Consider the following 12,105-nt stretch of genomic DNA (forward strand, 5'->3'; position numbering starts at 1 on the left):
TAAAAGCATGCAGCAAAATTTATACAGTGCGAATAATACAGCGATATGAGTACAGTAAGACTGATACAGTGAAATGAACATAGTGAGGTGAGTATAATGAGGTGTGGTTGATGACTGAATAGTGACGCTGTTCCTGATCTGAGAAAGCAGATGCCAGCAGCAGAATTTTTCTTTCATAGATTGGAAAAAAACAAGACTTAAACTTTTAGTGCGGTTGTCTCACAAATTGGCAGTCTTTGCCAAATAGTCAACATAATATTCAAAATTAAAGTTTTGTCCAACCAATTCCCAGGTGATCATTAACAGCCTGAATAGAAACACCATCAGGAGTATCAGCAAAGTTGTTGGACGATTTGATCTTGTAGAGAAAGGAAATCATGTGTTCATTTTTGGTTGATTGTTGAAATTCATAGTATTCAGATGAATTGAGTATGCTGCAAAAAGCCGAAATCTGCAGATTTCACAAAGCCAGCTTTGAGGTGGGGGCAGTGGGGTACACAGTTGTCATCTACTATATATACAAATGACACAACATTTTTCATGAATAAGGAGTTGATGTAATGATTAGTAATGGCTGAGCTACACTATCAGATGTTGTTACTATGGTCCTTTAACAGAGTAAAAAACCTGTCTCATGATGTTCTCATGATTGGATTTTTGTTAATGAGAGACTGATTAAGTTCTTGGACATTCTATATCTTTAGAGGTGACAACATAAAAGTAAGTGTGTAACGTATACAAAGAATATTCTTTTCTGACCTGCAATGTCATAGATCAGCATGAAAAGACTAAAAATCCAATGAGAGCAATCAATAAGTTTTAAACATGATCAGGGTTGATTTTCACTGCACTTCAGTGACACGTCCTAACGTTCATGTAGTTGGTGATTAAAAGGTAATTTCAGAAGAGATAAATGAAATAAGGACTAATTTCGTTGATTCGTTCCCATTGTCTTTGCTAATGCCTTTATGAAATCCAATAGCATGGGCTGGAGTTGGTTTTTAAAGTGAGCTACAGTGGATATAAAAAGTCTACACACCCCTGGTCAAATGCTAGGTTTTCATGATGTAAAAAAACTAAATCAAGACAAATGATTTAACAACTTTTTCCACCTTTAATGTGACCTTTAAGCAGTACAAGGCAATTGGAAAAACAAATCAAAATCTTTCAGGTAGGTGAAGTAAAAATAAACAACTCAGATTATGTGGTTGAACACCTTGTCATGATTAAGGATTATGGCTGTGTTCAGATTGGACCAGTAACATTCAAACTCATGTTTAACTTGTCAGTACTCACCTATCACCAATGAAGGTTCCTCTGATCAACCCTGAATAAAGTTTAACTGTTCTACTAGGTTGCACTGGCATTGTGCCCGGAGTGTACCCTGCCTCACGTCCTATGCCAACTGAGATAGGCTCCAGCTCCCCGTGACCCACTACGGCGGATGAAGCGACAGAAAAGGAATGAATGAATGAATATTCTACTAGGTTTTTCCAGACATATTTTTAGCCACATCTTCCTGCAAAAAACAAAAAACAAGTGTCAGAGGGATCTTATTATTCAAGGCATCAATCAGGGGAAGGCTACAAAAGAATTTCCAAAGAATTAAGTATACCATGGAACATGGTGAAGACCATCATTACCAAGTGGAGAAAGTATGGCACAACAGTGACATTACCACAAACAGGACTTCTGTCCAAAATTGATAATACGAGAAGAAAACCAGCCAGAAAGGCTACGAAGAGGCCGACAGCTACTCTGAAGGAGTTGCAGAAATATCTGGCAAGTACCAGCTGTATAGTGCATGTGACAACAATGTATTCTTATTATGTCTGGGCTATGGGGTAGGGTGGCAAGACAGAAGCCTTATCTAACACAGAAAAACGTCCGAGCCCGGCTGGATTTTGTAAGAAGACATCTGCAGTCTACCAAACACTTGTGGGAAAATGTATTATGGTCTGATGAAACCAAGGTTGACCTTTTTGGACATAATTCCAAAAGGTATTTTTGGCGCAAAAACAACACAGCACATTACCAAAATAACACCATACCTACATTGAAGCGTGGTGGTGGCAGCATAATGCTTTGGGGCTGTTTTTCTTCTGCTGGAACTGGGGCCTCAGTCAGAGTGGAGGGAATTATGAACAGGTCCAAATACCAGTCAGTGTTGGTACAAAACCTTTGGGTCTCTGTAGAAAGCTGAAGATGAAGAGGAATTTCAGGTTACAGCACGACAATAATCCAAAGCACACATCCAAATACACAAAAGAATGGCTACACCAGGAAAGATTAAAGGTTTGGAATGGTCCAGCCAGAGTCCAGACCTGAATCCCATCGAACATCTTTGGGGTGATCTGACAAGGGCTGTGGAAGGGAGATGCCCTCGCAATTTGAAAGATTAGGAGCAGTTTTGCAAAGAAGAGTGACAAATATTGCTACCTCAAGATGTGCCACACTGATAGACTCCTACCCACAAAGATTGAGTGACATGATAAAAGGCAAAGGTGCTGCAAAAAAGTATTAGTTTGAGGGTGTGCATATTTATGCAACCAGGTTATTTGAAGTTTTTTATTTAATGTGTTTTTTCTTAAAGGTTTCAGTTTGTTTTTCAATTGCTTTTTACAGTTTAAAGGTCACATTAAAGGTGGAAAAAGTTGTGAAATCATTTGTCTTGATTTAGTTTTTTTACATCACGAAAACCTATCATTTGAAGAGGGGTATGTAGACTTTTTATATCCACTGTATATAGTTTCATGGTTGGAGTCCATTTGAAAAGGGTGTACATAGATGATTTTGGAGCTAAAGCAGACAGTTACTTTTTTTTTTTTTGGACAAAAATACGCTCCATTTAATTAGGAATGCCCTATTTCAGCAACTCGAAGCAAAATAGTTTATAGACTGTATTAGCAGTGTTGTTAAAATCATATAGAAAAGGATATTTTTCAGAAAACATCAACGTAATTAAATTCAGCTTTTTATCTGCTTTTGATAAAAGAATGCACACAACCAAATGACTAAGTCACTGATGACCTCAATCTGTTCAGTCAACCACCAGTCTTTCAGACAGTTCAGGTCCCTGACATCACATCCAGAGCTGTCAGGTGTTCTCTGCATGACTTCCACTGAGATGGAGACAACTGGGTTACATGTCATACTTTATACAGGTCAGTATTAAAACAGGACTCCGTTTATGGTGTTAAACACATTACTGGACTCATCTTTTTAGCTTGTGAACTGATTTTCAGGGAGGGTTTGTAACACTGCAAACGAGAAACAATGCAAGAAAGATTTGCCCTATTCTGTGTCGGGTCAGGATAAATCAGAAAAATACTCCATCAGCTTACTATTTTGTCTTCAGGCCTAGATGATTTTCAAAATTTTGTGACTTCAAACCTTCATGAGTCATAGATTCAATAAGTCTACTCTTCAGGAGGTTACACACATCAAATATAATATGAATATTTTTGTACATTTGTGTTTTCTACACACTGTGTGTTTGTATAATCTGTTATTAACTACCATTTTGGGATTGTTACCTACTGTCCATTATTAACCTTTTTGTTTAGCAAGAAAAATAAATTCACTGTAATATTTAGAAAGATTTTAATGTTCATTGTTTCCAGTCAGACTCCCACAAAGTCTGATATCTAGATATCTAGAGTCAACAGTATAATTTTCTGTCTTCTATTCTTTTGCACTGTGTATTAAAACACGTCACCTTACAGATTTTGATTGGAAAAAAATTTTATTTATGCATTTTAAACAGTATCTCACAGCACTGTTTGATGAGGAGAACAGTGGAACTGTGGAAACAGTTCTAAAATGGGATGATACTTCATCACTATTATTTAAAGTAAAATTCAAGTGACAGTTGTTGGCTAAAACTTGACATCATTTAAGCATTTAACTTTAGCAATCAGCCATGAATGCCACCATATAACAGAATATAACATTAAAGAATATCATATTGCGGTTTTTTAAAACTAATTTTCTTTAAGGATTTCATTACAAACTGTGAACAACAGCTGGTTGATTCAAACTCAACTTGATGCTCCATAATGACGCGGACAATGTTGGCATAGCTTTTGACTTGGGATGCCAGACATCCTTTCAGCGGTAGGTTAAATTCACAAGCTGAAAACCATGCAGTAACGGGAAGCCTCAAATGCAGCCAATGGAGACTATCACCTCCCGTCCGTCCGGAGTCCGTTGGAGCCCCCGGCGTTACGCATCAAAACCCGGAGGCTCCAACTCCAATAATAATATTTAATAATCAGCAAAATGGCAATAAAACTATGCTTCTATCTATCTATCTATCTATCTATCTATCTATCTATCTATCTATCTATCTATCTATCTATCTATCTATCTATCTATCTATCTATCTATCTATCTATCTATCTATCTATCTATCTATCTATATGTGATATTCCTCTAACAAACGTCGTCAATCTACTTTTCAAACAAAGGGTCACTGTGTTCTCGTTTTGCACAGATGGATACCCAAGCTGAAACCAGGACAAAAAGGGTCCAACCGAAGCTTCTCTTGGACTTTTTTTCCTCCATACTTCCATGAGGCAGTTCCCAGACTGGACTTGGTGGCAGTTATTTCGGGCCCCATGGGGCAGGACGCGTGCAAAGCCGCGCATTTAATGTTTGCTCAAAGGAGGGTTACAGAAGAACCCCCCCTCCCCCCCAGCTCCAGCAGAACATCTTTCAACCGAGAAACAACTTCTTATTACAGATTAAATTAGATTATGTACATGGTCTTATGTTTGAAGAGCATCATTAAAACGAATCATAAAACTCCAAATTAATTTGATTCGTGCATTTAGTGAACTGTTTTAAAACAACTTGGTCATGTCATCATGTTAAAGGGGCCTCACCAGTATTTAAAGTTCAGTTCAGTGTCTGTGGAGTGTACAGCGTTTTAATAATATGTGTATTCTTTGCGGTGAGCACAGATGCGTCAGTAATCTGTTGTCAGGTCACTGTTGATTGTGAGGGGGTGGAACAGGAGATGCTGATGGGAGCCGAGCGGGTCCACGGCGGGACGCAGAGACCGGGGTGTGGGGTGTGGAGACGGGGGTTGAGGGGTGGGGGGTTGAGGGGTGGGGGGTTGAGGGGTGGGGGTGGGACTTGTTCCATCTGTTGAGCGGTTGTGGCGCGTGCCGAACGCGTGAATCCTGTGGCATGTCAACGCGCTGCTGCCCCGTCCGTGGAAAAGAGAAGACACCGTGGAAAGGGTCCAACTGAGTCTTGTGGTCCAAATAAATATGAACTGTTGGATTTAAAGATCTGCTTGTGGATTTTAAATATTTTATCAGTTGTATAAGCAGTTGCTCAAGGCTTTTACCGTTATTTCCTCCGATACTTTTTGCCATGCATGTTGAAGTAAACTTGTCTATAATTTTATATTATCATACTTTATATTATTATTATTATGGGTTTTATCTTTTTGGTGTTCAGAGGCGCACATAGCCGTCTTTGCTTGTGTTATATGTTGTCATGCAGTTTCCTCCCCCACTGCTCCAGGTAAATAACAAGTTGTTGGAATTGGAACCAAGCTGTTGAGGCTCCACAAACAGATGTTAATCCATACGTAGCGTGGCTTGGGTTTATTAATTGTTGGAATAGATTAGTCATCTCACCTCTGAGACATGTCTGCTCTGCTTTGTATTTGTTTTGGCGGGTAGACAAGCCACACCTTAAAGCCTATATTCAGACAGAATGTATGTGTTTGATTACTTTGTGCTTCGACAAGGACGAAAAGTGTTTACTTATAGTAATACATCAGTCAGGCATTTCCTCACACTAAACTACCGGTAATGATCTAGGATTTGAGCGCTCATGTAACAAAACGAACAAGATAATAAAATGAGATATATAATAAAAATGATTATTTTAACAACAAATATCGATCCATCTAAATAGGGCGCAGAAAAGGGACATACTGTAGAAAACCACCAACTTGCAACTACCTGAACATTTGTGAAGGAAAACAGCATCCTCGTAAGTCTGAGAATCAATTCAAGCATAAATAAACAAGGATTTCAAATTTAAACCCAACAATGTGCAACTTTATAAGAAAAATGTCGCATGCCAGCGGAAACCAGCGGCAACCAGCGGTAGACCGAGGGTCCCGATGGGACCAGATGGTCCGCTAATCAACCCAAAACACGACCCCACCCCCAACCCCCCCAGTGTCAAACGCCTAGACCGCGGCTTGTGTTCCCTCCCCTCTGACGCTCCGGGCTCACATAAATAGGAGCCTCTCCTTCTCCTCCGCACACTCGAGCTGAGCCGCTCCAGAAGAAGTTTCTCCCTTCAACAAGCACAACATCACCCACAAAGCGCAATGAGCCCCAGCCTTGCTGCCGAGGCCGACCGGCCTGTCACGGCCAGGTCCACTGTTGCCCAGAGAAAACAAGCCAACGAACTGAGAAAGGTAAGGAAAAGATTCTAAATATATCGTTTTTCATTTTCATGAATGTGTACCCCCCCCCCCTTCCCAATTGAGTCTGCAGACCAATAACGTGTCTTGTCCTTGATTTCTTCTAGACCCTTAAACCTTTGCTGGAGAAGAGAAGACGTGCACGCATCAACGATAGTCTCAGCCATCTGAAGAGTCTGATTCTTCCTCTGGTTGGTAAAGACAACGCACGCTACTCCAAGCTGGAGAAAGCCGACATTCTGGAAATGACCGTCCGTTTCCTCAGAGACCTTCCTTCCAGTCCCATCAAAGGTAAGCATCATTTCTTGAACTCCCATTCAAGTTATTTTATTTGACTTTCTGGATTATCTTCTGTAAATTCAAGCCACTGATCAACTCTTTTCCCCCCTCCAGATTCCGCTGACAGTTACAGAGAAGGCTACAAAGCCTGTCTCCAGCGCGTCTCAGCTCTGATTCCCAAAACGAGCCTGGATCGGGACGCGTGTCAGCGCATGAACGACTTCATCCAGCAGTCCGCGCCGGCTGCTGTCACCCCAACCTGCCTGAACTGCTGCGCTCAGAATTCCAGGAATCTCCCTCAGATTCATCAGAGACTCCAGAGCCTCAAATCCAGCTTCAGCACCAGACTGGAGAGCCAGTCACGCAGCAGCAGCAGCGCGGTGGCTCCAATCCGAGCGCAGCCGGGCCCACAAGCTGTCAACACGGCCATGTGGAGACCCTGGTAGCTCAGATGGACACTTCTCTCATGTGTGTTATTTATTTCATGATGCTATGTCATTTGTACTTTAATAGTGGTAGCTGAAGCAAATATGAGTATAAGAATAAGTGACTGTGTAATAATATTATTCAGTATTTGACTCATTTTGTGTTAAATGCCAGAGAGCACAGATCTCAAAGAAACTGAAGTCTATGAATGTTTCAAATGCAATCCTCTTTGGGGTTTCAAAGACATGGGTTGTAGACAACACTTTTGTAAAACCCCAAGGGTTATTTTGTTCGAGGTTTGCACAATTGACTTAAAAGTATTTTGGTCTGTGCAAAGAAATATATGTAAACACTATGTGTTAAATAGATTATGAGTCATTAGCATTGTGTTAAAAAAATGTTTTGGAATTTTGGAATATTCTGTCATTGTCAAAAGCGTGTCAATAAATTAACTCCAGATAAAAATGACCGGGTTGTTTGATCCTTGATTTTTATCGTGATCTAAGGATTTTGGGTTTATCATTAAATCTAAACTCTTCTTGAAAAGACTCCGCGTTTGAAAAGAGTAAAAAAAAAAAAAAAAAGGCGCGCAAACACACAAGAAAACTGGTCCGTCTGCACCCAGTCATGCCGATGAGCAGCTGCTCCATTGTTGCTGATGAGAGGCGCCTCTGAGTTTACCGCCAAAGTGGTGGGAAAGAGTCGGACTGGTTGTGTGAAGGGACACACACTGAGGTGGCTGCAGTTGTGAAGCACAATCACAAATTTGACATGATTTATTTCTCCGTGTTTTCGTCAGTACCTCCTTATGGGCGATTCAGTGGTCAGACTAATTTAATTTTTTTTTGCCCGGCCAAAAAAAAAGTCACAGTTTGGGTTTCAATAAGCGAATTGCAGTGTTATGATCAGGGGTTGCTTCGGTTGGTCAAGTCTAGGCTCAGCAATATTATTCAGCAAAAAAATTAAGTCAGGTGAGTATCTGAATGTACTGAATGACCAGACAATCCATAAATGGATTTTTTCTCCCGGATAGCACGATCATATTCCAGGACAGCAATGCCAAAATTTATCGGACTTGTGAAAGAGTGGTCCAGGGAGCGTGAGGAATCATTTTGACACATCAATTGGCCCCCACAGTCCTGAGCCCTTTTTTTTTTGTGGCCGGGCAGTGTATTTTATATATATTTACACACACACACACACACACACACACACACACACACACACACACACACACACACACACACACACACACACACACACACACACACACACACACACACACACACACACACACACACACACACACACACACAATTTCACATATTTGTAATATAATTTCACATATATATTAGTGTCTACAGGCCCTGAACACACAAACACACACAAGGGAAATTAATGAGTCAATTTATTTTTATTTTCATACTTCCTTTTAAATTTTTTTGCCGGTGCTGATTGTAATGCCTTCGTCCTTTTAGACTTATCAAATGCCTCTTCTAGTATGCATTGAAGTAGATCGTCTATTGAACAGCAGAATAGGTTTCCATGGAAGCAGAAAATTACAGACTAACCACTTATCCTGCCATGAGGAGAACATGTTATTCCTAACAGGGGCAGAATAATAACAACCAGTTATATGACTTAATTTTCTAAATGATCAGATGTGAAGTATTTAAAATTTCACAACACTATAAAGAAACCGTTGGTCTATAATGCTTACTGTGATACATAATGCATTAAAATATGCTAATTGAACAATTTGCCAGTGTTTGTTTTTGATCACTCAGAGTTCACTGTTGTGACTAGAAAAATGGCAATAAATATGTTGGCCTGAACCCGCAAATTAGCATTGTGTATATTCTTTGTGCTTAAAACTGCACTAAGCAGGGATCTGTTACACAATCAATATCATTACTCATGTAGGGATGTGCAGATGTTTTAATTAACAGTAGCCCCAAGTCTCTTTACGAACAGGCAAACTATTTAAAAAAAACCATACAGATGATGAAAGGGTAAATCTTTGAATAGCATGAATGAACTGGAGGAACAGGGGATTATATTTGAAAGCAATGTAACAACAAAGCTGAGCTGCTGAGCTGCTGTTGGATCTATGTGATGAGAACTCGTGTGGATTCCACCTACAGGCCCAGGTCATGGTAGCAGGTAATTAAGACTGACCGTTCATGAGAGATGCAAAAAACAGAATGATATGAGAAAAAAAACTATGACACGGGTTTTAAAGTTTAATGTCCCTGTCTCACTATCACTAGAGGTACATTTACCGGCGTCCCTCTTATCTTTAGCAAGTAGAGTGTGCTTGATGAAACCAGTGACTCCTGCCACATAGACAAAAACCTTTTTTAGGTTTAATCTATGCTTAGAGACAGGAAAATTAATCATATTCTCTTTATGTGGACCCATAATGGAACTTCTGTCTGCACTTCTATAGGTACAGGTGGGAATTACGGTTGCATTGTAGCTTGCCTGCATTTCTCAGTCGCTTCGGATAAAGGCGCCTGCTAAATGACTAAAAGGGATGTAAATGTTATCTATCCCTCAAGTAAATTATATTGATATAGTTTAATACTGCAAAACAAGTATGTACTTCAAGGAATTTCACAAACTACATCTAATACCCTTGATCAACAAACCTTTTATTTATATTTAAAAAAAAATCATCCAAAAAAGTCATTTTAACAGATAAAATTGGAAGAAATATGTAGATAGATTCTCCTTTCGCGATGGACAAATATCATAAATAAGAATGATAAAGTTATCTGTGGATAATTAAATGTGCAACAGGAGGACATGGAGTAAAAACAGAGGACAACACGCACACAAGGGACAGAAACAAGAAGGAAGGTTGAGTCTAAGGATAAACATCTGGCCAAAAAGCATCTGGCATGGTTCATTGATCTTCCACAGAAAGAAGAGAAATACTCCGAGAAACGGAAAGAACAATACGTGGGTTTCCACATTCACCATATTTACACCAGCAAGACAAATGTGGAGTGTATATGAGCAACGATCAAAGGATTTGTTGTGACAGATTAACCAGGAATACTTTGTACGCCTGATTTGTTGAGTGATGTAATCTTGCTATAAGAAGTGCTTTCAGAAAGAGGACCAGTTCTCCTTAAGTTCTCCTTAAAATGTTCTTTCATTTCTGTAAGCCGTTGACCATGAATCAGGTCAGAGACGCTAGATCGATTCTCTAATTGGTTAAAATGGAGTCAATGGCATTAAAAGCTACAGGATATCCAGCGGAAGCAATGCTTTGAAATCACATTGAAATAAAAAATTACTAGTAAATTTGTGAGCAAAATGTTGCTTCTAATAGTTCCAGATGGTCTTTGTAGGAAGGGCCAGTGTGTAGATTCAGGTTTTTGAGGGGGAGGGGTCCTTGCAGTTCATGCTGCAGCATTGAGTATGAAAAAAACAGTGGACATGGGGTTTCCATTTGCTTTCAGTTCATGATCACACCATGACCACAAAATAACAATAATGAGTGTTGCTGTCCCAAAACAGCCGCTGATCTAATATAATATTCTAGAATTTGATAGGTTAAATTAGTGACATGATGGCAGAGGAGTTCAAGGTGGAGGTGGGACTGCATCAGGGATCAGCTCTGAGCCCCTTCTTGTTTGCTATGGTGATGGACAGGCTGACAGACGAGGTTAGACAGGAATCTCCCTAATGATATTTACAGATAACATTGTGATCTGCAGTGAGAGCAGGGAACATGTGGAGGAGAAGCTAGAGAGGTGGAGGTTTGTCCTGGAAAGGAGAGGAATGAAGGTTAGCCGCAGTAAGACAGAGTACATGTGTGTGAATGAGAGGGACCCAAGTGGAAGAGTGAGGTTACAGGGAGAAGAGATCAAGAAGGAAAAGGAAGGAAGGAAAAGAGGTGAAGACACGTATACAGGCAGGATGGAACAGGTGGAGGAAAGTGTCAGGTGTGATGTGTGATAGAAGAGTTTCAGCTAAAATGAAAGGAAAGGTGTACAAAACTGTGGTGAGACCAGCGATGTTGTTTGGTCTAGAGACAGTGTCACTGAAGAAAAGACAGGAGACAGAGCTGGAGGTAGCAGAGATGAAGATGCTGAGGTTCTCTCTGGGAGTGACCAGGATGGATAGGATCAGGAATGAGTACATCAGAGGGACAGCACATGTTAGAGGTTTTGGAGATAAAGTCAGAGAGGCCAGACTGAGATGGTTTGGACATGTCCAGAGGAGAGATAGTGAATATTTTGGTAGAAGGATGCTGAGTTTTGTACTGCCAGGCAGGAGGCCTAGAGGAAGACCAAAGAGGAGGTTTATGGATGTAGTGAAAGAGGACATGAATAAAATGTCTTAAGGAGATGTCCCAGCTTTACTAAACTTGAAGGTTGAAGTGTACAGTGAGTGTTCACTGCAGTGATCCTCCCTTTGTTTGACCTACTCGTTGTGTCTGGAAAGAAGTTTGCGCGCTTCAGAAATGAATCTAGTCTTTGTCGACAATCTCTTGTCGTTTGTCCGTCTGATCCTTCGTCATTACTATATGTTCTTCTCTACAAATACATTATTACAATTCCTATGTTTGTGAGAGTTGGTGTGAGAGAAAAACATGCAGAAGACAGGGTAAGATGGAGAAAACTGATTCGCTGTGATGACCCCTGAAGGGAAAAGCTGAAAGGAGAAGAAGAAGAAAAAGAAATTCTTTAATTTTAGTACTTTGAGAAGAGCAAAACAATAGTCAACTAGACTTGCTTTAGGTTGGTTGAGGATGTTTTACCTCTCATCCAAGAGGCTTTTTCAAGTTCTATCTGCGTGGAGAACCAAGATATGAAAAACAAACAAGCACACAAAACAAACAAAATCACCAAGACGATGAGTTGTTAGGAGTCATATGGACTACACCGTCTAAGTGTGAGCAGTTTTCTGTTAGTTTTAAAAACTGTGTAAAC

General features: G+C 40.1%; 1 protein-coding gene across 1 annotated transcript; it reads left to right on the plus strand.

Annotated features, from left to right (window-relative positions):
* The first annotated feature begins 6,309 nt into the window (after positions 1 to 6,309).
* Positions 6,310 to 7,209, plus strand: LOC137587604 (transcription factor HES-2-like). The gene is made up of 3 exons (XM_068304129.1): positions 6,310 to 6,448; positions 6,562 to 6,745; positions 6,848 to 7,209. The coding sequence occupies exons 1-3, from the start codon at positions 6,359 to 6,361 to the stop codon at positions 7,177 to 7,179; spliced, it is 606 nt and encodes a 201-aa protein (XP_068160230.1). The 5' UTR covers positions 6,310 to 6,358; the 3' UTR covers positions 7,180 to 7,209.
* Positions 7,210 to 12,105: the final 4,896 nt, after the last annotated feature.

The sequence above is a fragment of the Antennarius striatus genome, chromosome 2 (genome assembly GCF_040054535.1).
Source record: "Antennarius striatus isolate MH-2024 chromosome 2, ASM4005453v1, whole genome shotgun sequence".
Taxonomy (NCBI): Eukaryota; Metazoa; Chordata; class Actinopteri; order Lophiiformes; family Antennariidae; genus Antennarius; species Antennarius striatus.

What these genes read in the sequence shown, in the direction of transcription:
- LOC137587604 (XM_068304129.1), top strand. Translation starts at nt 6,359, where the DNA reads ATGAGCCCCAGCCTTGCTGCCGAGGCCGACCGGCCTGTCACGGCCAGG. An exon ending in AAGCCAACGAACTGAGAAAG is followed by an intron (nt 6,449 to 6,561) that starts GTAAGGAAAAGA and finishes GATTTCTTCTAG; the next exon opens with ACCCTTAAACCTTTGCTGGA. An exon ending in TCCTTCCAGTCCCATCAAAG is followed by an intron (nt 6,746 to 6,847) that starts GTAAGCATCATT and finishes TCCCCCCTCCAG; the next exon opens with ATTCCGCTGACAGTTACAGA.